General features: G+C 46.2%; 1 protein-coding gene across 3 annotated transcripts in view; it reads right to left on the minus strand.

Annotated features, from left to right (window-relative positions):
• Positions 1-1869: 1869 nt before the first annotated feature.
• INSC (INSC spindle orientation adaptor protein) overlaps positions 1870-26819 on the minus strand; it is a 121198-nt gene continuing 96248 nt past the window's right edge. For all 3 annotated transcript variants that reach the window (XM_060304430.1, XM_060304431.1, XM_060304429.1), the window contains exons 9-13: positions 23863-24041; positions 14588-14654; positions 10309-10464; positions 8697-8773; positions 1870-2495 (exon numbers count right to left, since the gene is read on the minus strand). In XM_060304430.1, the coding sequence (XP_060160413.1) occupies positions 2367-2495; positions 8697-8773; positions 10309-10464; positions 14588-14654; positions 23863-24041 (608 nt within the window). In that variant the 3' untranslated portion in view covers positions 1870-2366. The remainder of the gene's footprint in view (positions 2496-8696; positions 8774-10308; positions 10465-14587; positions 14655-23862; positions 24042-26819) is intronic.

Here is a 26819-nt window from a genome sequence, read left to right on the forward strand (position 1 = left end):
TGCTTCTAGAATGTCCATTTCTTCTAGGTTGTCAAATTTGTTGGCATATAATTGTTCATAGTATTCTCTTATGGTTTTTTTGTATCTCTGTGGTATCAGTTGGTATTTCTCCTTTTTCGTTTCTTATTTTATTTGGGTTTTCTCTCTTTTCTTCTTAGTGAGACTGGTCAGAGGTTTGTCCATTTTCTTTGCCTTTTCAAAGAACCAGCTCTTGGTTTTATTGATTTTTTTCTATTTTTAATCTTTATTTATTTCCTCTCTGATCTTTAGTGTTTCTTCCCTTCTGCTGACTTTAAGTTTTGTTTGTTCTTCTTTTATACTTCTTTTAGGTGGTAGGCTAGGTTGTTTATTTGAGATTTTTCCGTGATTTTTGAGGAAGGCCTGTATCACTATGAACTCCCCTTAAGAGCTGCTTTTGCTGAATCCCATAGATTTTGTATGGTTGCGTTTTAATTGTCATTTGTCTCAAGGTATTTTTAAATTTCCTCTTTGATTTCATCATTGACTCATTGGTTTTTTGGTAGGATGTGGTTTAGTCTCCATGTAATCCTTTTTTCTTGTTTCTTTTCCTGTGGTTGATTTCTAGGTTCATGCCTTTGTGGTCAGAAAAGATGCTTGAAATAATTTCTATACTCTTAAATTTGTTGAGGTCTGTTCTGTGCCCTAGTTTGTGGTCCTAAAGCATGTTCCACGTGCACTTGAAAGGAATGTGTATTCTGGTTTTCTGGATACTATGTCCTGAACATATCAGTTAAGTCTTACTGTTCTATTATATCACTTAGGATATCTGTTGACTTGATTTTGTATTTCTTCTTTGTTCCTTTTTTTTTTCTTTTTGGTTTTTCTTTTGTGGTTGATAGTTTTCTTTTGTATTATGCTTGTGTTTTCTTCTTTTTGTTTTTTTGTGAGTCTATTATATGTTTTTGATTTGTGGTTATCCTGTTTTTCAAGTATGCTAACCCATCACCATACCTACTTGTTTTTTTTCCTTATCTTATTGCATTAGCTAGAATGTCCAGTATGATGTTGAAAAGGAGTGATGAGAGACAATATCCTTGCCTTGTACCTGATCTTTTGTGAAATCTTTGAGTTTCTTAGCTTCATAGATGATGTTAGCTGTAGGTTTTTTTGTAGATAATCTTGATCAAGTTGAGGGAATTTCCCTTTATTCCTAGTTTATTGAAAGTTTTTTTTAAAATCATGAAAGGGTATTGTATTTTATCAAGTACTTTTTCTGCATATATTGATATGATCATGTAATTCTTTTAACCTCTTATGTAATGGATTTCAAAACTTTCTTGAATTGCATAAAATCATATCACAATAGTAATAAATCTTTCAGACATATTCATAGATTTTTGTGATACTTTCAAACAATGATATTGGTAAACCAGCTCTGTGGAAAAAAAAAAAAAACAACACAAAGCTTCTGATTTGTAGCATCTTCCAATTTATGTGGTATAAATACTCTCAGTATTTCCAGTTACAAGGTACCAAATGAGCTTACTGAACGTGGAGCTGGGAGGAATTCCTTACAACTGTCCCTTGTGAACTGGTATAAGCAAACTCCAGCACACCACTACTTTCAAGTATACTTTTGAAGAGGTATTTTTCAGTAAAACCTCATCTGATGATGATACTGTTTACCATGAGGTTAAAGAAGAGCAAGCTAAGGGAAACTGAGTGTCTGGGACTTTGGAAACCTTTTGATTTCTCACTAAATCACTCAGAAATTAACCCATTTATGCAGCTATGAAAACAATATACTTTCTATGCAGTTTTAATAGTTGAGAAAGTTTTTGTGGCATGAAAACTTGGGAAGCAAGAAGTTAGCCTAAGACATAATTTAATCAGAAAATTCAAGACACGTTTCATGTGATTTCATTTATTAAAGAATAAAACTAGAACTTCCAGTATATTCTGTCCAACTATGAAATGCATTTAAAATATTTTAGAAAGAGCAATTCCAACTTTAAAAAAAAAAGAAAAACTGCTGGACAGCTAAAATACTCTTGTTACCAGATTTTGTTTTAAAAAAAATGAAGCAAGGTTATATAGTGAGAGTAGAGAAAGCAAAAGAAAGTGAAATCACCCATGACAATCTGTCATATTAGCCATTATGCATTTCAACATCTGCAACTGAAAAGTCACAGAAGTCAAAAAATGAAAACAAAAAAGACTCCCAAGGACCACAAACTGCCTGATGATGTTGCTATAATGTTTAGCCCTCTGTTAATTTCACATAAAAAATAAATTAAGCATAAATAAGGAGGTGAGGAGGCTGGTGTGTGGTCAGGTGCGTTAACAGGTATGTACTCAGAGGGGGCTTGAGAATGAGGCCGAATGCCTTTTGTCTCCCATACTTGCTACACAAAACTCTCCTCCATGTTGCTGCAGAGTAAGAAAGAGTCCACAAGCCGGGGCTGGACCAGCTGCTGGAAGTCAGAGTCCTGGAGGCCTTCAGGACAGACCCCGGCCAATCTACGCAGAGCAGCCTGAGGAGAAAACAGAAGAGATCAGACTGCGCCTTCAACTTCCCTGAGAGATGCATTTCAGTAAGTGGCTCATTTACCAGCCCAATTTGAGATGATCATCACCTTGACACCTTAGTGATATGGTCCTTTTTGTCACTTGGTCACCACAGCAACCTTATTACATAGTCACTGATTTCAATGGTACCTTGATCACTAAAGGGGATGTCATCTGAAAGTTTTCATGATCTTAATTAGTCTTGCCATCTTGGTTTTTCAGTCATCTTAGGAAACTGATTGTTTTGAAGATCTGTCATTTTAAGGATTTGGTCAATTTAGTGACATATTTAAGTTCAAGATTTATCTTAGAGACTGGAACTACCAGAGGCATCAGCGGAATTATATTCTCACTTCCAGGTCTTTATAGAAACCTTAGAACAGCAAGGGCTATTCATTTATCCATAAATTCAGCAAGGTTCTGAGCAAAGCATTTTGGGATGGGAAGGAGGGGAGAGGGAGAGAAGAAGGAGGGTCATAAAGTTAAAGGAAATGGAATTTCTGCCACCAAGATGGGGATGAACAGGAAAGAGAAGTGCAGGCAGAATGAAACTACTGCCCAGGTCCCCATACACTGAGTGTTGCACTCTTCCCTGAGTACGCCATCTTGTTTTACATCCATGTGCCTTTGCTCAGATCTTTCCCGTGATGTGAAACCCCTCCCCAACTGTTTTTTAGGTGTTTATTCCCACACCAGACTCTAAGCTCCTTAAGGATAGAGACTTTTATTTTTCTCTGTATCTACAAAGGTATGCTGAAAAAAAAACCAAACAAATGTTGAGTTCTACTGCTAGAGTAACCTGAAACTATAAACGTGAGCTGTGTACCTACCTAGACCTCTTTGCCAGTTAGCTGAGGCCATGTATACTAAGTGCCCAATGAATATTAATTCCTTCCATCTTTCTCAAGCCTGAACAGAGCAAGGAACAAGGTGGGAGCTTAAGGATGCCCTTCCCTTGGGAAACAAAGAGAGAGGGGACTATCTTGAGTGGCAGAAGAAGCAAAGAAGGAGGAATGCCCACTCTTACTGAGTGTCTACGTAGTATCTCATTTAATCCCCACAGGATACAGCAAGGTAAGTATCATGATATCCAATTTAGAAATAAGGAGACAGACTCAGAGAAGAAAAGTGGCCTTCCCAAGATCACACAGCAGCCCAACTCCAGGGCCTTCATACCTACACACACAGAGACAGGATGCTGCAAGCCCAGGACACTAGGTTATAATGAGTACAAGGCAAACATATAGCTCATTACCTAGACATGAGAAGTAATCTATTGCTGAGAAATCGCCAAGTTGGTGAAAAGAGAGGATGGCTTAAGTTGTCTGTTGGACTAACAGACACTGCCATGTCCAAGCTGGTTCAAGGAGAAGGGATATGCATCTCTGTTCACATGAGCAGGGTCTTAGACGATGGTGGCAGGAAGGAGACTCCAGGCGACTGTCTCTAACTAGTGTGTCCTGCCTCTCCTGGGGTATGATTTCCCCAAGGGCTAAAAGGCTGAACTCCATTGCACTTTCTGATTCCTCTGGGCTCCAACTGGGAGAAATAACCTTACTGCCTTTGAGTTGTTGTTACAGTAAAAATGGAACCAGGGATCTTCCACAGATATGAGAATATAAAACCATCGATGTATTTTACATCATCAAGCATAAAAATAAAGCAAAAGAGAGGGAAGAAAAAAAGAGAGACAAAGAAATAGATAGAAAATAAACCCATGAAAAGAGAAAATGTAGAAGAAAATAATAGACAGAAAAAAAGAGACAGCATCAGAAAAACAGAACAAGAAGGAACTATTAAAAGAGAGAGGGCTCCCCTGGTGGTGCAGTGGTTAAGAATCTGTCTGCCAATGCAGGGGACACGGGTTCGAGCCCTGGTCTGGGAAGATCCCACATGCCACGGCGCAACTAAGCCCGTGCGTCACAACTACTGAGCCTGCGCTCTAGAGCCCGCAAGCCACAACTGCTGAGTCTGTGAGCCACAACTATTGAAGCCCATGTGCCTAGAGCCCATGCTCTGCAACAAGAGAAGCCACCGCACTGAGAAGCCCATTCACCAAAACGAAAAGTAGCCCCCGCTCGCTGCAACTAGAGAAAGCCCATGCACAGCAATAAAGACCCAACGCAGCCAAACATTAATTAATTAATTAATTTTTAAAAAAAGAGAGAGAGAGAGATGAACTTGGGAAAGAGAAGAGACCAAGCATAACAGGAGATCAAGAGAGAAAGAGATGGTATCAGAGAAAAAGAGAGCACACCCTGGGGATGGGAGGATAACAGGAGAGAGACAGGAGGAGGTGGAGAGGTAGTAGAGATGGCGGAGAGGACTAAAGGGATAAAAAGAATGGGGGAGGGGAAATAAGGAGAGAGAAACATCCCTAAGGGAGGAGGCAACCTCTAGACAGAGAGAAAAGCAAAAGCAAAACACAAGAGAGAGAGAACTAGAAACAGACCCCAAAAACCACGAAGGCAAATAGATACCCTCCTCTCGCCAGGGTCCTCAGAAAGTGTGTAGGGTTCATCATGAGCCCAAATGGTCTCAGAGCACCCGCTCCTCAGCATCCAGGAGCTCAAAGGGTCCTTCACCCTTCTGAAGCCTTTTACTTGGCCTCCGCTTTCCTCAGAAGGTTAACAGCCTTCCCAGCATCTCATTCCCAGACAGTCTGAAAACACGCAAGAATTAAGCCCCGTACCCCACTGACAGCCGCTTCATTAAGGAAAAATCAATTCTGTTTGCAAGAGACAATCCATGCTGCCACTTTTCCAGATGTGGGAGATGATAATTGAAATGTCCTCCCTTCACCTGAATAGAGTCTTTAAAACTGGGAAGAAGTCTTGGGGAGGGGCAGGAGAGGTAGCCTCCAACTCCATCTGCCAGGCCAGGCTCCAAGCAGCCCCCATCTCACCAGCCAGGGGGCTGCACTCAAGTATGGAGCCCCTTCTGGGAGACAAAGCACGAACACCCACCAACACTGGGGGCTGGGGGCTGAGCAGACAAGTCCATCAGTCCCTCAGCCGGGCAAGAAACAGTCACCAAACCCAAGGTCCCATGGAGATACAAGAGCTGGAAAAGGGACCCAGCCATGAGAAGGTTCCAGGGTAGAGGGGGAGAAATACAGATCCCCTCCCATGAGCCAAGGTAGCATGACTAGGGCCACAAGCCCTAAGGGGACAAAGCATGGCTGGAAGCAAGATGGTCAGGGCAAAAAGTCAAGACATCCAGCATCAGGCAGGCCTGTGTTTGAATTCCAAGAGCCTCCCCTTATAACACCTAAAACACAGGATAACACAACATGCTTCCTGCTGGGGAAAATAAAATACGAGCAGGCAGGTCCAAGCCGCAGAGAACTCCCAGGAAGCCTCAAGGAGGAGGATTTTGATATGAGCCTTGAAGGCGGTGCTGGCAGAGCTATAGAGAGGACATCTGCTTGGGACAAGGGCCAAAGCACAGTGTCAGGGTGGTTCAGGGCATTCTGACCCGAGCTGGACAGGGCCTGGAGGCAGTGGACGGCCTTCAGACCCCAGGTGGGTCAGAGCCAGGCTGTGAAGGGCTAAGTATGTGGACAGTAGGCCATAGGTAACAGGGAACCAGGGAAGGGGTGCTCATGGAAAGGTCATGATTGTAAACTGTCATGAGGAAAATGAGGCCAGCAGGCACATGAAGGATGGATTCAGAAGGAAGGGGCTCTATTCAGCATCCAACAACCTGTCCCCAAGGAGAAATGTAATCCCTTTACCACCAGAAAGTCCTTCAAGTGGTTGAAAATAGAGGCCACGCCCTTCTGTGTGTTCTCCTTCAAACTCATGATAAAAATGGAAAAGGAATCATAGCAAGCCCACGTGTCTGAAAGGAGCTTTATAGTTTCTCAACATTTTCTCAGGCCTATTCAGTGTCAGGCAGTTGCTGGCTGCCCAAGTTGTGAAGATAAGGTAGTTGGGGCCAATGATTATGTGTTTGCCAGGTATTAACTGTCTCCATTTACTCACTAGACCAGACAAAATGAAGGCCTGTGAACTTGCATGAAAACAATTACACCTTTACATTCACTGGCCTCTAACTGAAACAGCCTTTCCTTCAGCTGTGTGTGAATGTAGCAACAGATCGAGATGGCTCAGCGGTGCCTGTTACTTGTTCACCAATAGAAATCACAGACCCTATAGGGCCTTCCTGGAACAGCATCTCCCTCCATATCCTCTACCTGTCTCCTGTCTGTAGAAAAACTTTAGTCTCCTAGGCTTCCCCGAGTTCCAAAGAGTGCATTGAATCAGAGAAGTGAGAAAATGCAGAAAGAAAGGAAAACAGTCAAGCAAGACAAACTAATAAGAGTTTAGCCATTAAACAAAGTCAAGGACCTTTAGTTCCTCCTCAGGGGATCTAGATAAAATTCTGAGCCATGTCCTTTGAACTCTTTCACAGATACTGAAACCTCCACCAGGTGGAAGAAGTTAACTGTATGCTGCCCACATAGACCCCAGACCTGTTGGAACCAGAAGGTTGATGATGCTGACTCCTGATTTACCGCATCACCAACCAATCAGAAGGATGTCCATGAGCTGATCACACACCACACAACCCCCCTCCCTGACCCTGTCTTTAAAAAAACTTTCCCTGAAAGCCTTCAGAGAGTTTGGGCCTTTTAAGCCCTGTCTACCTGGACTCCTCACTTGGCAACCTGCAGTACCCACTGCACTTTCCTTCACCACAACCCGGTGTCAGTCGATTGGCTTTACTGTGCATGGGCAAGCAGACCCAAGTTTGGTTCAGTAAATTACATTTTTGGAGGTACCTTCAATATTATTTATGCTCATTGCTAGTGAAGACTTGAGGCTAGCTTTTATTTAAGGAGCTAATTTAAAAGTATATATATATATATGTATATATATATATATATAAACATATCACCTGCTTTGATAGTCTAATAATTATTTTAATATGATGGTTTTCCTTTTAATTCTATATATTTTACTATATACATTTAAAACCTAATACTGAGAAGGGGTCCATAAGCTTCTTCAGATCACCCAAGGCACCAAAAGGGTGAAGGTTGTTCTGCATGTACCAGAATAAAAGGCCCAACAGAGCTGAAATTTTTGTCTTTTTCCCCCCCACATCTGTATCCCCAAAGCCCAGAAGAGTGCATGGCTCATAGAATCACTTAGCAAATATTTACCGAATAAAATTTACAGCACTTAGTGACCTACCCAATGTCACACGGCTCATTAATGGTAAAACCAAGACAGGTGTGTCTGACTGTAATGCCTGCTGCTCCTACCACCATACAATGCCTGTCAGGAGCTCCCAGAAATGGGATGAGCTCAGTTAAAAAAAAAAAAAAAAGGACGGGGTGAGAAGGGACTTTATTGTGAAACAGCTTGAAAGACCTCTAGATCCATCCCTTCTGCACAGTCAAAGAGGACAAATCAAAGATCTGGCACCCCCTTCTGGAAGTTAAAGGGCTTTTACAGTGGGCTTCCCTGCTCCTGGATGCTTCCAGCTGCTCTGCTCTAGGATTTAATACAGCCCAGCAGGGAGGATATAGAAACAGGTTGGGTGTTCCCCATCTGGTGCTGCTGGTACTTTCATGGTGGACCCAAGCATCAAGAAGTTGGGTGGAGACCTCCCAGGATGTGCTAGCTTGGTTGAGGGTGAAGATCCTGGGGACTGGCTGAATAATCCTCTGTCCTGTCCTGTCCTACTCCACAAAGGAGGAGGGAGCTACGAAGCTGGAAGAGAACCAGTAGAGCGGCTCTATCTGAGGAGGAAAGGAGGCTTTCTCACAGTGTCCACTTTGGAACAGGCAGAAGACATCTTACCCTAGCTACCACATGCTGCAAGCACCATAGCATCACCACCATCACCCAGCATCCTGCCAGCTGGGCCCCTCTGGTCTAGACCTGCTGTCAGATCCCCCAGGACCTCAAAGGTCCTAAATGTGTGGTAATGGGGGTTCCCCAGGCCTCTGCCTTTCACATATATGACCTCATATAATTTTCATCACAATCTTATGAATTAAGTGAAACAAGTATTACTCTTTTAAAGAGAAAAATGGAAATCCAGAATAAGTTGTCCGGCTTACCCAAGCCTGTCGTGGCACAGCCTGTTCCCCTGGTCCCTGGTCTGCAACCCCAAAGCCCAGGAAGAAAGCTGGGGGAGGATTGGGAACTCACCAGGCAGGCCACCAGCACGGCGTCACTGCTGTTCCTCTTGGAGGGTGAGCGACAGAGTTCAATGAGGCGGGACATACCTGCGTGAGACACGGGGAGACCCTCACACCCAGGTCGGGGTGGGCCTGGCCAGGCCTGACCCAGAGGTGCTCCCATCTCTCACACACAGTCCTCTGCACGGGGTCCTGTGGAGGGAGGCGGCTGCCAATCGGCAGGGAAGACTTTCTGCTCCCTCAGGTGTAAATGGACCCTGGTCAGGGCCAGGATGAGCTGGAGCATCAAAACCAAACCCCGAAGCGCCAGAACACTGGCCAGGATGGAGTTCACCCACAGTGTGGAGGAATGAGCCACAGAAGATATTGCAGGTCTTCCCAAGAAGGAACTTCCCATGCAAGTTCTTCTGATTTTACCAGCTATAGTTAACATTTACATCTTTATCAGAGGAACTTCCTAGTACCTCTCCACCCCCAGCTGCCCATTTGAGTCAGAAAATATATTGTGGCTAAGATTATAGAAGGCTACATTTGAGTACACTAATATTTCCTAAGCCTTTACAGAGGAAAGTCAAATAAATGACTTTGCTTTTCAACCCAAATTGACTTTTTCAAACTCTAACAATGGAAAAAAATAACTCCTTATAAGATGGTATGAAAGGTATGCAGACAGATTCTGTATGTATGTATTTATCCTCCGTAAAGTCATTTTGGAGCCAGAGCTCTCTGCTGCCCCAAGGCCACCTCTTGCTGTCCTCCAAGTGCCTGGATGGTTGGCAACACTGCCATCTCCTGCCTCTACCTGGGTGCCCTTTCCTAGCCCTCACAGCCGAATAACTCCCGGAGCCACAGGTGAAGAGTCACCTCCTTGTTACATTATTTGAACCACCTGGATAAGTGTGGGCTACTTCCTCTGTGTGCCAATTGTGTCACTGACAGCCTTTGAGCATTGCTCTGTGATACTCAAGTGTAAATTTTTCTTTCCATATCCACCACCTCCATTAGGCTATAGGCCGCTGTGGTTAGGACGCGGTTATAATCAGTGTTATATGCCCAGCACTCAGAACAGAGCCTACCATAGAGTGAGTGCTCTGGAAACATTTGTTGGGTAAATAAGTGACTGACTGAATGAACGAATGAGTGATTTAATGAAAAAGTTAATGGTGGATAAATGAAGTAATGAATGAGTTAATGAATGAATGTGTGATTTAATGAAAGTTAATGGTGGTTAAATGAAGTAATGAATGAGTTAATGAATGAATGAACAAAAGGATGAATTCATGAGTGAATGAATGTGTGGATAAATAAACAAATGAGTAAGCAAATAACTGAGTAAATTAATGAATGAGAAAATGAATGAGTGAATGGGGTCCTTGTTAACAGGAAGCCACAAGTGAGTCACTCTTCTGGCCAACTTAAACCTCTCTAGACTCCTCCTCTCTCTTGCTTCAGCCCCAGGGGAAAGGAGGCTAAGTTGGGGCTGCACCCTGGGCCCCCATGCCAGCATCTCCCGGCACAGTCGGCCCTGCTCTGAGTCCTCTGTCACCACCGCCACCATGAAATCAGGACCGTTCCCAGCCCCGGCGCCCCTCTCCGCCCCTGACACAGCCAGCACCACTTACAACTCAGCCGCACGGCCTCCCGTGCCACATCTGGGTCTCGGCTGAGACGGGCCAGGGTCACTGCAGCCTTCTGCTGGACTCGCTCGCAGGCCGCCACCTCGGCGGGGGTCCCAGACCTTGGCTTCTCAGACAGCAGGCCCATGATAAGCTGGACCCCTGGGTGGAAAGCGATGAACAGTTGGTAGGTGCCCAAGCAGGGAGACTTCCTCTAGCTGCAGGCTCAAGCAAAGGCTGTTGGGATGACTCGGGGCTCTCAACCACAGGAGGAACTTGGACAAGCCCTCCTCTTCTTCTCCTTCTGCCCTGGGGGAGTCTCTGATTCCACATACCAAGTCACTACACCCCTGGAAGGGACATCTGGAGGATATCCTTTCAATTTCCTTTAAATGCTATAACAGCTTTTACTACATCCCTGATGCTGTGCGAAACACACAGTAAATGCACGAACCCTAAAACCTCCCAACAGCCTCATAAACTAAGCACTATATAATAATTCACTGTGAGGCACAGAGAGAGGTGAAGTATCTTGCCCAGGGTCACACAGTAAGTAGCTGTAGAGCTGGTGTCAGAACCCAGATAATCTGGTTACCCTCCATCATCTCTTCACCTCTGATGCTGGTTGCATCTGAGACAGGTCCAGAGGTAATGGGTCCCCCTGGTGGGAGGTGACCCAAACCTAGACTGGATAATCACTAGATCAAATGTTTTAGAGGGGTATCATGTACTGGAAGGGAGTGGAGTAGTTGGACCAAGACATTTAGGCTTGAATTTGGTCAGCTGAGAACCTCTCCACCCTTCCCTGAAGCCAGATCTGTCCTCTGATTGGCCTACAAAACCACACCCACATCCACTCCCACGTCATGCCTTTGCCCATCTGATTCTTTCTGCAGGGGATGTCCTTTTGCCTCTCACTCTCCATTTAAATCATTCCCATCCTGCAGGTTGTAGTAAAAGTCCATCTTCTGTGGGAGGTATTCCTCAGCTGCCCCAGCCCACACCCTTCTTTCCTGCACAGAGTGGCACTTGCCAGCTTAGAAATTCAACCAAATATGGCCCACAGGTGTATTTTTGCTTTTTTTCTTGCTTTACACAGTGTCTAATTTTTTAAGAAGTTTTTGCTAATATGCAAATTGGGAGATTTCTATAAAAATCCAGATTTCTGGCATCTGAAAAATTACTTCCTGATCTGAGAAGACTGGGCCCACATTTCTGCTTAACAACAATTTGCTGAAGCTTATTATAAGCTTACTCTTTGAAATGAGATTGATCCAGTCCATGTTGAGCCACGTCATCCATTTATATCACCTGTGTGGGTCCTGCAGGCATCTAAGTTTGCAACCTGTAACTTAGACCATAGAATCCGAAGGGTCCTTAGAGTTCTTCTAGCCCAGCCCCTGCCTCTCTCCCCCATTTCACAGACGAGTACCTGAGGTGTGGAGAGATGAAGTGACTTCTCAAGTTCACATAGGAGTCACTTCCAGGCCAGTACCTCAGTCATGTGCCTCTCCAAATCTTACTTGAACCAGATGCAACTTCTAAGCCTCCTAGATCCCAGTTCAGGGGGCAGTGAGTAACTTAGTTGTGGACCCTGAGGTTATTCAGTCCTGAGGAGGGGCCATTTCTCTCTCTGGTGAGCTGTGTAAGTGCCCCATTTCTCCCCCCTACAGCCTCAGGGGATGCTGCAGGCCCTCCCTTTCTCAGCCCCTATTGGCTCTGCCACCACAAACTCTGGTCCTGGGGCAAGGGGCTTCTCTCCAAACCCCTTCCCTGGCCACTGAATGGAACACGGTCTTCTGGCTTCTTATGCCCACAATGTCCCTAAGACAAGGTCATAGCTATTAATGTCCTGAGTATATATGGCATGGCCTATGGGGACATAAACAGGGGGCACCAAAATGACAACTTCAGGAAGTGCCACAAGATTAAGAAATTTGACTAATTCCTCCAGGTCAAGGTTCCCATAAAGAAGCCATTTTCCAAATCCCAGCTTCGTACCTAGAGTCTGACCAAAAATAGTTTCTCATATACGACCAGGTGAGCATCATGGGGGCAAGGATTTTTGTCCACTTCCTGAATGGGTATATCCAAAGTATTCGGAATAGTGCTTAGCTCAAATATTTGGGAATGAATATCAAATGAATGAATGTGAATGTATTCATGTTAGAAGCCTTACAAATATATAAAAAACAAAGTTTCCTTTAAATGTATACCTTATAAGTCTTATCTAGAAAAAGATAAGATGCAATGAAATTGGGGCTGCCTACAAAATCCAGAATGTGTTTCCTAAGTTCTGGTCAGGCTCTGTGCCACAAAAGTTGCCTGAGAGTTGTGGGCAGTTACAGCTTAGAGACCAGGTCCCAAGGCCATGTTCCCTCCTCAACATTCTCTCCAGCTCAGCCCCAGCCCCTGAGGGAGAAGCAAAACTAGCTGAAAGGGCAACACTGATCCCACTGGATTGACAAATAAGAGCTTGGACTGCCCTGGCCTGCCTCCCAGTGTAAGGGTGACCAGTGGTCAGAGTTTCTGACTTTCCAGTATGGCCCATTCATCCAGCTCCCCACCACCAACACTCACACACAGTTTAGGGCAGGACAGAGACAAAATCACCAGGCTTCAGGACAAAGCATGTCAGAGTCCTCCTGGTGGGAGGACTTCCTTTCAAAGCATAATGAGGCTTGCCCTGTCCAGACCAAGGAGTCCTACTGTCTTCCAGTGATCCCTGGCTGAACCACCTCCACTGCTGGTCCCTCAAATCCTGACCCACTTTGCTAAATAGTTTCTTCATCAAACTCTCTTCACTTAAACCCTATGAGATGGCCACTGTTTCCTGAAAGAGCAGATACACATAGCACAGAGCTCATTCTGTGCCTGACACTCTTCTAACATGCTTTATATTAATCCCCACATCATCCCTGTGAGGTAGATATTACTATTGTTCCCATTTTGCAGATGGAAAAATGGAGGTCACAAAACTAGTAAATAACAGAGCCAGGATTCAAGCCCAGGCAATCGTTTCCAGTCTTCACAGTCTCAACCACCATGCCCTCCTTCCTCTGCTGCATTACTTTACTGCAGATGTCACGCTTTTGTCACGTTATCACTTTTGTCCAGGTGGGGTCTCCTTCTAGACTGTGTGAGATACTCTAGAACGAAGGCAAGGACTTAACTTACCTCTGTGTCCTCACTGTCCAGCACAATGCCAAGAACCTAGTAGGTCTCAATAACTTTACTGAATGAGCCCGTCAATAGCACTTTGTAAACCATAAAATCCTCCACAGATGCCAGATACTCCAATCCCAAATCCATTGGCCTATGGAGACCCACTCCCACTGACCACTTGAACTACAGGCTCTGGGTGCTGAAGGAACAGGCCATAAAAGACACCCCTTCAGCCTCTCACCCTCAGCCAGCTCAACAAAGTTTCTCATTATTAGCCCAATCACATAAAATTAACACAGAATGATGCCTTTCCATTAGTAATAGAGCAATGGGGGATGGGGAATGTGTACATGTGTTAAAACAGCGGGGCAACCAGGGAGAAGGGGCTTAACAGGCGCAGAGGCAGCTGCCTAGGCTCCCAGCACACTCCTCGTTAGCATCTCTTGGTTTCCAACTGGTTGCTAATTGCTCTCCTATTTCTCAGTCACAGGAAGCCCTCACCACTTTGTTCCCAGCTGCAAGGCAGCCAGCTGACCTGCCCTCCAGCGGAGACCTCTTAGATCAGCTTCCGGGCACCTCACCCGAACCTTGGTGACACCATCCGCATGAGGTGGGAGGAGGGGAGCAAGAGGAAAAAGATGCTCTCAGGTGAGGCATCAAGGGATGCAGCTGCCCTGACCTGATCCCCCACCCTTCGGCTTTCCACTGTGGCCAAACCCAATATGATGAGAATGATTTAAAGTTGGAATGCATCCTTTGTAGGAATAGATTTTTACTTCTGGATCATAGTGAAATCTGTCTTCCCTTCACCACCCTGACTGAAATAGCCAATTGCCACCCTCCTACCTTGGGTTTACCTTATCTTCTTCCCCGCTTTACTTTCTGCATCTGATGTTCTCTTCTTTTGTTCCGTGTCTGCCTCCCACTAGACTGAAGCCCCGTGGAAGCAAGAAAACACTTACATATTGGCCCACTTGCCCACATAAGCACGCATTCATGTGCTCCTGCAAGTGTGGAGACCCACATGCACGAATACATAGGCCTTCACACAAACACAAAGGCACAGGGTCCCACAGAGCCACATAACCTGTACGGCGTGCACACCACTGAAAAGACATACCGTTCTCCTGAATGATGTCAGAGGCACACTGCTCTAGGACAGACATGTTTGCCAAGATGGTCACAATCTGGAAAAGAGGATTGAGAAGCTAAGAAAATGGGAACGCCTGTACTGACAGGTGAGCCAGGAGCTCTACAAAGCTTTCCCTTAGCCCGTGACTCCTTATGGTCCACCTGGCCCATCCTTCCATGGTACTTTCTTCCATCCTCATGGGCTTCTGCCACTCAGATGTGTTTCCCCAGTGACTGATGCCCATTCTTCAGCATGTGACTCTGGGATGGCCCCCAGGGGCCCCAGGACACTGCAGGTGAGAACAGGGTCACCTGAGTGAAGATGGAGCCTCATCATCTTTCTGCAGGGTCCCTTGGCCCCAGGCCCTGAAATGCATACAGAACTGGCAGATTTTTGGCTAACCCCTGCCCTGGATTGGGTTCCCTCCAATCCCAGCTTCTTGCCCTGGTACGGAACCCCACCTACTTTCAACCCGAAATGAATGGAGACTAAGGTTAAGACAGAGATCATGACTAGGAAACTGAAGGCAGCATTACGCCGTAAGCTTCAGGTATTGTACGGAATCTGGTGAGAGTTCATGCTCAGCTACACTTTATAAGCCTGTGGGCTGCAAGCCTTGCTTGTCAGGCATGGCTGAAGGGCTCTGCCTGTAGGAAAGGGATGCTGACACCAGGTAAACACAGACCCTTGGTTACAACCTCGTGGGCTGAGCAGCCAACAGCCCACCCCAACCCCGCCCCCTGGCACAGTCAAGTTTGCACAGAGAACTCACAGCACAAAACTGGATTAAGGATGGGCCAGCAAGGGACCTCCTACAGACCCCAAACTGTAGAGGGTGCCAAACACCACTGGAATATGTTGGAAACGTGGCACCTGTTAACTCAGATGCCACCCATGACACTGCTCCTGACATTAAATTTAGCAAAATGAAAATCCACCCACTTCCATGGAAGTGGACAGCACTCTCAAGTGGTAATTAAAATCAATAATAAAATAAAATAATATGTTTTCCTTGGTGCAGGCCTATCTCTCTTGAAAGATTTCTTCAAAGCCTGTCACATGGTATAACTGGAGGCTGTGCCAGTTAACAGTCTCCTGACACAGTTCAGGCAGCTTAGTTCTGAAACTGGATAATGAGTAGTAACGTGATGTTGACCAACAAAGCGTACTATCTAGATTTTAATGGGTTCAACATTGGCATATTACTCTGGATAATAAACGCACGTAACAAATCTCTATAGGAAGGGAAAAGTTTGCCACATTTATAGAATATCTATCTCCTCCGTTCCCCACTAAATACGTGCTAGAAAGGGATACGCCTCCTTAGGCTGCTGTGGCATCCTTATGTGTCAGCCCTTCCAGCTTGGACCTGGTAAGGGGCCTGGGTGGGCAAGTATGATGGGGTGGGTGGCCAGGGGAGGGACAGGACTTACACCAAAAGCTTCATCCTGAAGGCCACTCTGCACCACCAGATATTTTATGAGGGGAGTGACAAACTCCTATTTGCATTTTAGGAAGGTAATAGGACTGAAGGAGGGTTAGTCCTTGGAAGCTCTTTTTTCCTACCCTTTCAGGATTGTGAGTGTTTGTGGGCTGAGTGAAAGGAGTTAGAAGAAAAATACAGGTAGAAGATGCAGTCAAAAAATAGAAGCTTCCCAAGGGATTTCCCTGGTGGCCCACTGGTTAAGAATCCACCTGCCAACGCAGGTGACGCAGGCGACACGGGTTCGAGCCCTGGTCCAGGAAGATCCCACGTGCCGCGGAGCAACTAAGCCGGTGCACCACAACTACTGAGCCTGTGCTCTAGAGCCGGCGAGCCACAACTACTGAGCCCGTGTGCCACAGCTATTGAAGCCTGCATGCCTACAGAGCCCGTGCTCCACAACGAGAGGCTACCGCATTGAGAAGCCTGAGCACCGCAACGAAGAGTAGCCCCTGCTCGACACAACTAGAGAAAGCCTGCACACAGCAGCAAAGACTCAATGCAGCCAAAAATAAATAAATTTATTTAAAAAAAGAAAAAGCATCAAATATTCAATAGCATTTTGTTTAAAAAATAAAAAATAGAAGGTTCCCAAGAGGCATAAAGTGTGCAGTCTTATGAGGAAGGAGACACAAGGCCAAGCCTGTACCAAACTGCAGTTCACTTGGCCTTCTCTGGGCTGTGAGCAGTAGCAGGGGGCACAGGCTCTGTTCTCACCACTAAGGGATAGCTCCACTCCAACCATCATCAGCCTGGCCACTGAATAAAGATGATTGCTTGACATACAGAACCAAAAGAGAAGGAAGGGAGGGAGGGAGGGAGGAAGGAAAGAAGGAAAAGAAAGGCAACATAAAAAAGGAAAAGGAGGGCTTCCCTGGTGGCGCAGTGGTTGAGAGTCCGCCTGCCAATGCAGGGGACACAGGTTCGTGCCCCAGTCCGGGAAGATCCCACATGCCGCGGAGCAGCTCGGCCCGTGAGCCAAGCTGAGCTGGCCGCTGAGCCTGCGCGTCCGGAGCCTGCGCTCCGCAACGGGAGAGGCCACAACAGTGAGAGGCCCGCGTACCGGAAAAAAAAAAAAAAGGAAAAGGAAACCTTTGTCTGCAGCATCAGGTTCATTACACTGCAATTATTAGCTGTGTCACAGGCACAGGTAGGTCTTTGTGTCAGACTAATTTAGATCCTGTTAATGAAAATTACTTCCTCTTTACAGAACCTGTACCCCATGTGGTTTTCTGAGGTGCAGATGAAGTATTCAATTAAGCACAATTTGAATAAATGCCAATTATGCCCTGCTTTGAGTCCCCCCTTTGAAACATCCTTGAATGTGCCCTGGTATAGACAGGAAGGCAGATCAACAATGCTTCTCTTCACAGTCAAGTCCAGGGATGAGATTTTAGGGACAACTGGTTTACCTTGTTGGCTACAAGATAGCAATGCTGTCAGTGGAGAGAGTACAGGAGCCAGACAAACAGTTTTCCCCTGCCCCAGGCTAAGTCATTCCTGTCTGATGGTTTTTAATTAAGTCCTATTCCTCCTGAGTGAGAGGCTACTGATCCCTCTGTAGTTATTAGGGGAATCAGAGGGTATCAGCCTCAAGAGAGGTTCTAGGTAAGAGGCAGTATAGCATAGTGGCTACGTGCATGGACCAACCTGTTCCAAATCTTGGCTCTGTCATTATTTTCCATCTGATCTTGACCATGTTACTTAACCTTTCTGTGCCTTGGTTAATGAGGTATATTCGTTTTCTATTGCTGCTAAAATAAATTACCACAAACTTAGTGGCTTAAAACAACACAATTTTATCTTGCAATTCTGGGGGTCAGAAGTCCTAATTGGGTCTTATGGAGCTAAAATCAAGGTGTTGACGGAGCTGCATTCCTCCTGGTGGGTTTAGGGGAGAATCTATGTCCTTACCTTTCCCAGTTTCTAGAAGCTACTCACACTGCTTGGCTCCCAGCACCCCATTGCTCTGACCTCTGCTTCCTCAGTCACATCTTATTCTCTCTGACTCTGACCCTTCTGCCTTCCTCTTATAAGAATCCCAGTGGCTACACTGGGCCCACATGGATAATCCAGGATAATGTTCCTATACCAAGACCCTTAATCATACCTGAAAATATCCCTTTCACCATGTAAGGTAGCCTACTCACAGGTTTGGGGAGGGGGCATTATTTGGCCTACTACAAAAGATAAAAATAAGATAATAAGACTGTGATAAGTATTAAGGGACAATGTTTTGTCAAGCACCAAGATCATTTGTTAAATAAAATGAATACTATTTGGCCCCGGGGAACAGAGTCTGAAAGGACCCAGGCCTTGAAAGATTGTATCAAGTATCATCCGGTACAACGGCTGATGTGAGATCCCTCCCAAAGGGAGGCAAGGTACCAGAACAGGAGAAGCCCTTCCCAGCAGAGAACCCAACAAACACTGTGCTCATTACTTTCTGTGGCATTTTAAAATCGTTTTTCCTCTGGCCTCCCAGAGACCTTAGGAACATTGAGGCAAATAGCAAATTGAACCAGAGTAACAGGGGCAATCCCATGTCACTGATTCAAGAAGAAATGCCCCCATGTGGTAAGAGGGAGGATGGCAAAGCCTTTGACGATAGCAGACATGCGGAGGAAAAGGTTTACTCTGTGCTTGTTCTGGGAACACCTGTCCACATACCAATCTCAGGCTCATCTCACATCCGTAACAATGGCTCAGCAGTCAGCCCTGATCACACCTGGACTCTACCTCTGTGCCTTTCCTTTGCTCTGTCATAAACTAATACTGAGGACCATACCACTTAAAAGGCAAGTGAGGAATACCCAGGATACCCAAATAGAGACGGGTGCTCTGATCTGATAGAGCTTACAATGCAGGAAACCTGACATATATTTAATGAAAAGTTACGATTGCTTTTATGCTGTGCAGTAATTAGGACAAAAAGGCCAAGAGTTCATAGAACTGAAATTAGAATTACTCTTTAACTACTGATGGAATATTGAGATTTCTACTCTCACTGTGTTAACTCTCTAAAGCTCTGGCAACCATGTCAACTGCAGCTCTGAGACCAGCCAGCAGAGGAAGTCCCATTGCTTCTCTGTCCTGCCCTCTTTCCTCCACACCACTTCCTCCATCAAAGAGCAGGAAGAATCAAGACAAGAGCAGTGGTCTGAAGGATGAAGGGCTCGGAGAGAGGGAGGGTGTGGTCTCCTTGAACACACTTTCTCCCTCAAGGCCAGCGAGGCAAGGGGGTCTGGGAGAAGGCCCAGCCCACTCCCTCCCTCTGTTAGGTGTGATCAGGGCCACAGGAGCTGAGAGGGCTGGACAAGTGTGGAAACCAGGAGGGCACCTGCCTAGGCCCCGAGACAGACCCTGCTCCCACCCTCTCTGGTCCCTGGTCTTCTCACAGGCCTGGCTTTCCCTCCTCACTACCAAAGGTGCGAGACTGGAGGGCTGAGCTCTGGGTTTAGGAGAGAGAGCCACTAAGGCCATAAAAATGCCTTAGATGTAGGTCCCAAGCCGTTGGTAAACTAAACCAAAACTCTCTCCCTGGGAATTGCATCGAGTTTGAGGTGTCAGTCTCACAGTATTAGAGAGCATGTAAACACCAGACCATGTTCTCTGGGCTTAGTTTTCCCTTGGTTTTATAGGGAGAGGTTCCTGGGGCAAATCAGGACTGGGTGTTGTGATCCTGGGTTCCTCCAAGCCTCTCTGGATCGGTAGATATGCATATACAGTCATATGCAAACGAACTCCACTGCTTTAAGTGGCTTATAGTCTCTCTCTCTCTCTCTCTCTCTCTCTCTCTCTCTCTCTCTCTCTCTCTCTCTCACACACACACACACACACACACACACACACACACACGCATGCACACATACACAGTACAACCTGCAGAAACTGACACACAGATTGAAACAACACACACCGTGCATTGACTCATGCCACATTACACTCACCACCACATTAACCACATTTCCTGACCCTACCTTCCTGTCCCAATCAGATTCCTGACAGTCTCTGTCTGGACCCATCCCAATCTCTGGTTCTATCAGAGACCCCTGGCCTGTTCATCACTGAGTATCTCTTTGGTTCTAACTACTTTACGAGCATTATGCCATCTAATCATCATAATGACACAAGGAGGGAGAAAATATTAGTATCCCTATTTCACAGATGAGGGAATTGTGGCTCAGAGAGGTTAAGCAATTTGTCTAAGGTCACACAGCTAGGAAATGGAGTCAGGATTTGAACTTAGGTCTGCCTGAACCCAAAGCCTGTACTGTTTCTACCATGTCATATATGTATGTGATAGGGCTGTATAAACTATAGAGGGCTTTTGCAATGTAAGTCAAAATTGCAATCCCTGGTAACTGACATTTCTGACAAATGGACTCCTGATAATGGTATTCACAGCGAGGGCTCAGAAATGCTACAAAATCTGGACATTCTGAAATGCCAAGCAGACCATGTGTCTTCATGGGAAGTGAATATACCAGCACCGTTCACCTCTGTGAAAGCAATTAATTTCTAAAGGCCATAAAGTCATGTTCAGTGAAAGTCTCTGCTGTGGCTTAGACAGGATAACCGCATCCCTTTCACCCTAGGTTGTCACAACTCGACAGACAGGGCAGAGATGAGCCAGCCCTTTCCCCCCACCCTATTATCACGCCTGTAGCTGGATGCCCTGGGCAGCATGACCCCTAGAAAATACCTCCTGGGGATGAAAACACAGGCCACAAAGGGCTTGTTAGGCAGGAAGTGCTTCTGGATGCCTGACCACATCCAGCTCCCCTAGATGAGCAGAGGGGCGTGGAAGAGCCCCTCTGCTTAATTTGTTGGACAGATTAAGTAGACTCAGTTTGCTGGGTTGATAGAGGGGTTCTCGCTGAGATGTTCAAAGGGAGGCGGACAAATATAGATCCAAGACCCAGAGGCTCTGCACAGCACTGGCGTCATTGGCAGATGCATTACCGGAAGCCTCAGGGGCATTTAATCTCCTAAGTGTTTCAGGAGGCGGTAAGCACTTCAGAGTCTAATTCATCTTCTTTGTCTTCATTACTGGGAGCCCTCTGATCACCTTAATCCTCTCTCTGCCAAAGGAAAGAGCCATTTGTTTCTTTAATGGGTCTTCTCTCACTAGCTAAGTGGTTGCTCTGAGTCAGGGCTGAAGGTGAGGCCATCCTGAGGACAGAGGAGAAGAGCCTGGCTCAGCGGTGGGGTGGTGGGAAGGGCGGGGGGGGGGGCGGAGATAGGGGGATGACAGAGACAGGGCAGTGGGAGAGTGTGGCAGGAAAACGCCTGACTCCATTTGCATAGAGCTTGACTACATTCTCCATTCTCTCCCCACCCTGAGCCCCTCCTTCCTAGGAATCAGTGAGGTTCCAAGAGGGGGCCAGTCACTCCTCAGGATGAAAAAGGGTCTGTACATATAGAGCCATGGGATGTCTAAGCTGGAGGAGACCATCCCACTTTACAGATAAGGACACTCCCCTCTGAAGGTTCCCCATTCAGGGCTGAGTACCACACATTCAAAGGCCAATAATAATAACAGACAGTGGCTTCCATTTATTTCATAGTTTCTGTGTTCCAGGAACTGTACCAAAAGTTTGTATTAGTTTATTCAATTCTTATTTTATCTCTGTGAAGTATGTATTATTCAATTATTTCTCACAGATGAGAAAAGTGAGGCTCGGAGTGAATTGCCCAGAGTTACATGATCACGTAGTAGAGAAGGTTTAACTGCATGTCATCTGATCCCCTAACCCCTGTTCTTACTGCCTCACTACTGGATTTTGTATGAAATGACCAGAGTTGGCTACAGGAGAGGTACTTGAAAGGAAAGGGACCTAAAATCGTGTCAGGTAGGTGAGAGACCCAGCAACTGGAGGCGTCTAGCTGAAGAAGAGAAGAGGGGGAACAAGGCAGATCCTGCAGAGTGAGCCCTCCAGTCCCATGCCCCACAGCCAAGGACAGTGACTGCAAAGGGCCAGCCCCCGCCAGGCGTCAAGCAGCCAACAGCCAGCCCAGTGAGCCACCACTCCTGATCTCTTTGTACTCCATACCTTGTCTTTATGTGGCTTGTCCAACTAAGAAGTGAGAGATTGAACAGGAAAGGAAGTCTGGAACTCCATCAAGCAAGGCTTGGAAGACCAAACTGAAGATTTTGGGTAATTCGCTATCTGTGCTCTTCCTTGCAACATCAAGTTTGAAAGATAATGATAGTCGTCACTTACTGAGGACTTAGCAGGGACAAAGCATTGTATCAGGTCCTTTACGTGTATTATCTCACTCGCCCTCACAAGGACACTGCAAGGTAGATGATAAAACCAACACCCAGGAGGCTGTGACTTCCCAAAGTCACCCAATTAATAAATGGCCCCAGACAAGGTTGACATTCAGTCTCTCTGACTCCATAGCTCCACTACCCCCTCTTCATTTTCAGAGATGGCAGCAGATAAGAGTCAAAGACCCAGGTCTATGTCAGGCCAGGACTCAGTGCTGGCTAGCTACTTGTCAACCAGATGATTTGGGGGATACTCTCTTGAGCCTCAATACTCTTATCTGTAAAATGCAGCAAATATTATCAGCCTCACGATATTAGTAGAACCCTCCTATGCAAATGCTTATATACTAGAAATTCTCTCTGAATGGGAGTTTCTATGGTTGGCTGCCTTTCCACAGGTGATTCTAAAGACAAGAAAGAACTGATGGAGTGCCACCCTACTTCTTCCCTTTCACGTCCTAAACAAGCATTTATAGAATTTCGCCAAGGGTGCCAGCTCTGGGCTAGAGGCCTGAAGAAATCCCGGGGAAGTATAGAACACAGACCATGCCCTCAGGGGGATAAACATGAAATAACTGGGAAGGAAGAAATATCATTGGAAAAGTCAACACTGCATTGTGAGGTGTGGCCTCCAAGAAAAGGGTGATCCCGGGGAGCTGGGGCCGTCTGGGAAGGCTTTCCCGGAGTTGCTGTGGTAGGAGCTGGCACGTGAAGCTGGGGCAGCTTTGACTGGACGATGAGGCTGGACGAAAGGTGGAGCTGGGGAGCTGGGTTACAGACAGGGATGAGCTGGGTTGGAGGCTCATCTAACACAGAGTTCAGGCACCTGGTTGAATTTACAGAGAACTAAAACCCACCAATCCACTGCCCCCACCTCTGGAAGAGAAACAGGAGGCTGAGTACAGCAGAGGTGGGACAGGATGGAATTCCATAACCTCAGAGCTCAAAGGCCATTGAAAACCCCCTCATTCAATGTTTTCAAACACATTTAGTAGTAAAATCCTTTTTCCCCAAACAAGACTTTACATGGAGCTCAAATATACAGAAAAAAAAAAAAAATTGAGACTGATATAGGGGTTGAGGCCCAGAAGCAAGGCTGTGCTCCAAGACCCTGTTTCACAGAGGCAGAGAAAGGAAGAAACTCGCTGCAGGTAAAGTGTCAGACAGGCAGGTGCCCACACGGCTGGATACAGACCTTTGGAGGAGGTCCAGGGATCTTCCCATGGTACCTCTCTGCGTCTTAGGATGGACAGGTCTGGATGGAGATGGAGGAAGTCTCTCTAGTGGTTGGGATGGGAGAAGAGGGTGGGAATGGGCTTGTGGAGGTGCTCCAAGGGCAACAAGGCATGTCGAAAACATATTCCTTTACCTTCCCCCAGATTGCTACTAACAGGACCGACAGTGAGCTGCAGCCATGCTGCCCCCCAGAACCTAAGCCCTGGCCTCCTGCCCTCTGACTTCACGCTTACAGGTTCTGGGCCTGGTTCCCCATGAGCTGCTCACCTGGTCCCGGGTGTAAGGCGTGTCTACTCTCTGCTTGTCGCTGCAGGCCTCCAAGAGGACACGGATGGCCTTCAGCTGCAGGAGCATCTCACAGGCCATCGTGTCAAAGAAGGTGATGTTGGCAAGGGCCGCAGAGGCCAGCAGGAAGACTTCCCCAGACGAGGCCTCTTGGCACAGTTCTGGATGGTGAAGAGAAAGAAAACAGCTTCACTGCCGAGCGCTTTCATATCAGTTACCTCATTTGGTTTCCACAATAGCTCTGGGAGAAAATGTGGGCAGGTGTTATAATTCCCATTGTACAGATGAAGAAAGTAGTTACTGGAGAGGCAGATGTATCTTCCTACATATGTAGCAGGGGTGGCATTTGAAACCTTATGTGTGCTTCCTAATCACTCCATCCAACAGGTATTTACTGAGTGAACACTATGTACCCGGCACCCTGGTGTTTTGGGATGGGCTGGTGAACAAAACAAAAGGTCAGGTCTTTGCTCCTGTTAAGCTTACATCCTACTAGCGGGCAAGACAAAATGAATTTTTAAAGAGCTAATATAAATAACTGCAAACTGATAAATGTGAAGGAGGAAATAAACAAGTGCTAAGACGGAGAATAACTAGAGGCCCGTTGGGCGCGTAAGGAAGTTCTTCCTAAGAAAGTGACTTTACTGCTGAGACCTGAGGGGAAAAAAATGAAGCAGTCATGAGAATATTGTGAGGAACAGCATGCTCCAAGCCAAAGGAACAGAATGTACAAAGGCCCTGGTCAGGAAAGAGCTCCTAGTCTATGTGTGTGTCTCCAGCAGCGTACACTAGACCTGCTGAATTTGCCTTGAAGAGGCTGAAGTTAAAACATAAAAACACTACTTCTCCAGCTGCCATCAGCAAAGTTTCAGGATTTCCTTTTGGTCCCAGGAACAGGGTCACCTGGCTGCAGAAGAGTCCTACACCAAGCCTCTGAATGTCAGGCTCTTTCTCTCTGATCCTCGTGGCCATAACCCAATCCTAACCGTATCCCCCCACTTACCATCTGTAACTGTACTGAGGGTCTTTAAGGAGGAGAGGACCACCCCCAAACCCTGCATCCCTTCCCCACCTAATACATTCCCCCATGGGCTCCACATGACCTAGAATGGACTCCTGCCTTGGAGGAGGCATAAAAGGATCCATGGTGCTGCCCACCCAACCCAATGGACCTGACTTCTGACCCTCAGCTCCAACTTGACCGCTAATCAAGGTGCTTCCTGGGTCCAGGTCCCTCCTACTGACAGCACCTCTATGAAAATACAGGAAGAGAAGCCATGCTCCAAGAAAACAGCCACAAGAGAGAAAGAAAGCTTTAGGGGCAGAGTTGAGCTGTGTTCTATCCTGATCTCTAGTTCTTGCTTCCAAAGAGTCTACTTCTAGGTTCTGGCATTAAACCTGGCAGCTCTTGGCACCTTCCAGTGCATGCAGTTTCTGGTTCCTGCCTTTATAGGGACAGAAAATAGCATTAGTTGAACCCCTGTAGTGTGTCTTACACAGTGCCATTAATTTCTGAGCACTCTTAGAGCAGAAAGTGGTCACCTTCATTTAGATGTAGAAGCTGAGACTCAGAGAAGCTGGTAGTAGCAGAAGCAGAAGCTGTACATTCTTGACCTCACTAACTCATTCCATCCTCACGACAACCCAATTTTTTATCACAGTTTTATTGGTGAAGGAACAGAGGATTCAAATGTTAAATGATTTTCCCAAAATTGTGGAACTGAGGAACGATGGTAATTTGGGAGGGAGGGGGCTGGAATCAAACTGCTTGACCCCAAAGTCCCCACTCTTTCTACATTCCAGGCTGCCTCTTGTCTCTAGGCCTCTTTGCCTCATTCCCAGTGATGCTTCTGTAGATCTAGTTTCATTTCTATCAGGAGGGCAATGCCTGCTTCTGGGCAATGCTGCTCCCCACAGCCCAGGTATGACTATTAAAATACTTAGCATCTTGATCTAGCCACCCTGGGCTGGGGCAGCACATTAGCCAAGGAATTAAGAACTCTGATTTCCCCTTTCCAATGACTGCTTTATCCTCTGATTTGGGGGGAACCACTAGGGTCAGCCCTTCCACGCCATCTCCCTACGTCCAGGGTTTGAGGTAGGACCATACAACTCACAGCCCGATTTGTTGCAAGATTTCTTCTAGGTCCGAACACCCACCCTCATTCTTATGAGTCACCATTGCTGCCAACGCAGCAATTATTAACACAACCACCTAAGTGCCTTTTAATTTTAATGCACATTTATTTGAACTGCAGGCTGAATCACCTGGGATGTGTTAGGAAGATTAAATTGAGGATTCCAGTGACTCATTTATAAATGTTTCCAGGGAATGGCAAGAAATTGGAGGACTATTTCCCACCAAAGAACAGAGCCCTGGCTACCTGCCCAGAAGATAAATCCCATCTGCTGAGTCTCAGAAAAGACTCCACCACGCATCTTCATTAGGGTGAAATAAATAGGGAGACTCCTCTTCTCCAGGGAGAAATCCAGCCAGGGCAAAGTAAAATGGACATATGGCAATAATGAAAGGTTGTTTGGAATATATATGTTTTGATTTAGTATTTGCTATTATTTATAAACGGGGAGGTTTTCCATAAAACTTAGGATTTTTGTCTTTTTTTTAAATTGGCCTTTCCTACATGGCAACGATGAACTGGAATTTATCAGTGATTGCCCCTCTTTAGTCACTGCACATGCTTTAAATTTCAATACAGGACTCAAATCTCCTTATTTTCTTCTTCCTTCTGACCTCTTCACCTCATTTATGTTTCCTGCCTAGCTCTGGCATATGACCGAGTACCACACCGCTGGCGTAAGTGAATCCTAACACTGTTATGTGGCCTTGAGAAAGTTCCTCAACCCCTCTGGGCCTAGGTTTCTTCTCTTATAGGGTGGGCATTAAACTTGATGGCCTCTTGCGTTCCTTCCAGCCAAGA

This window comes from Globicephala melas, chromosome 8 (assembly GCF_963455315.2).
Source record: "Globicephala melas chromosome 8, mGloMel1.2, whole genome shotgun sequence".
Taxonomy (NCBI): Eukaryota; Metazoa; Chordata; class Mammalia; order Artiodactyla; family Delphinidae; genus Globicephala; species Globicephala melas.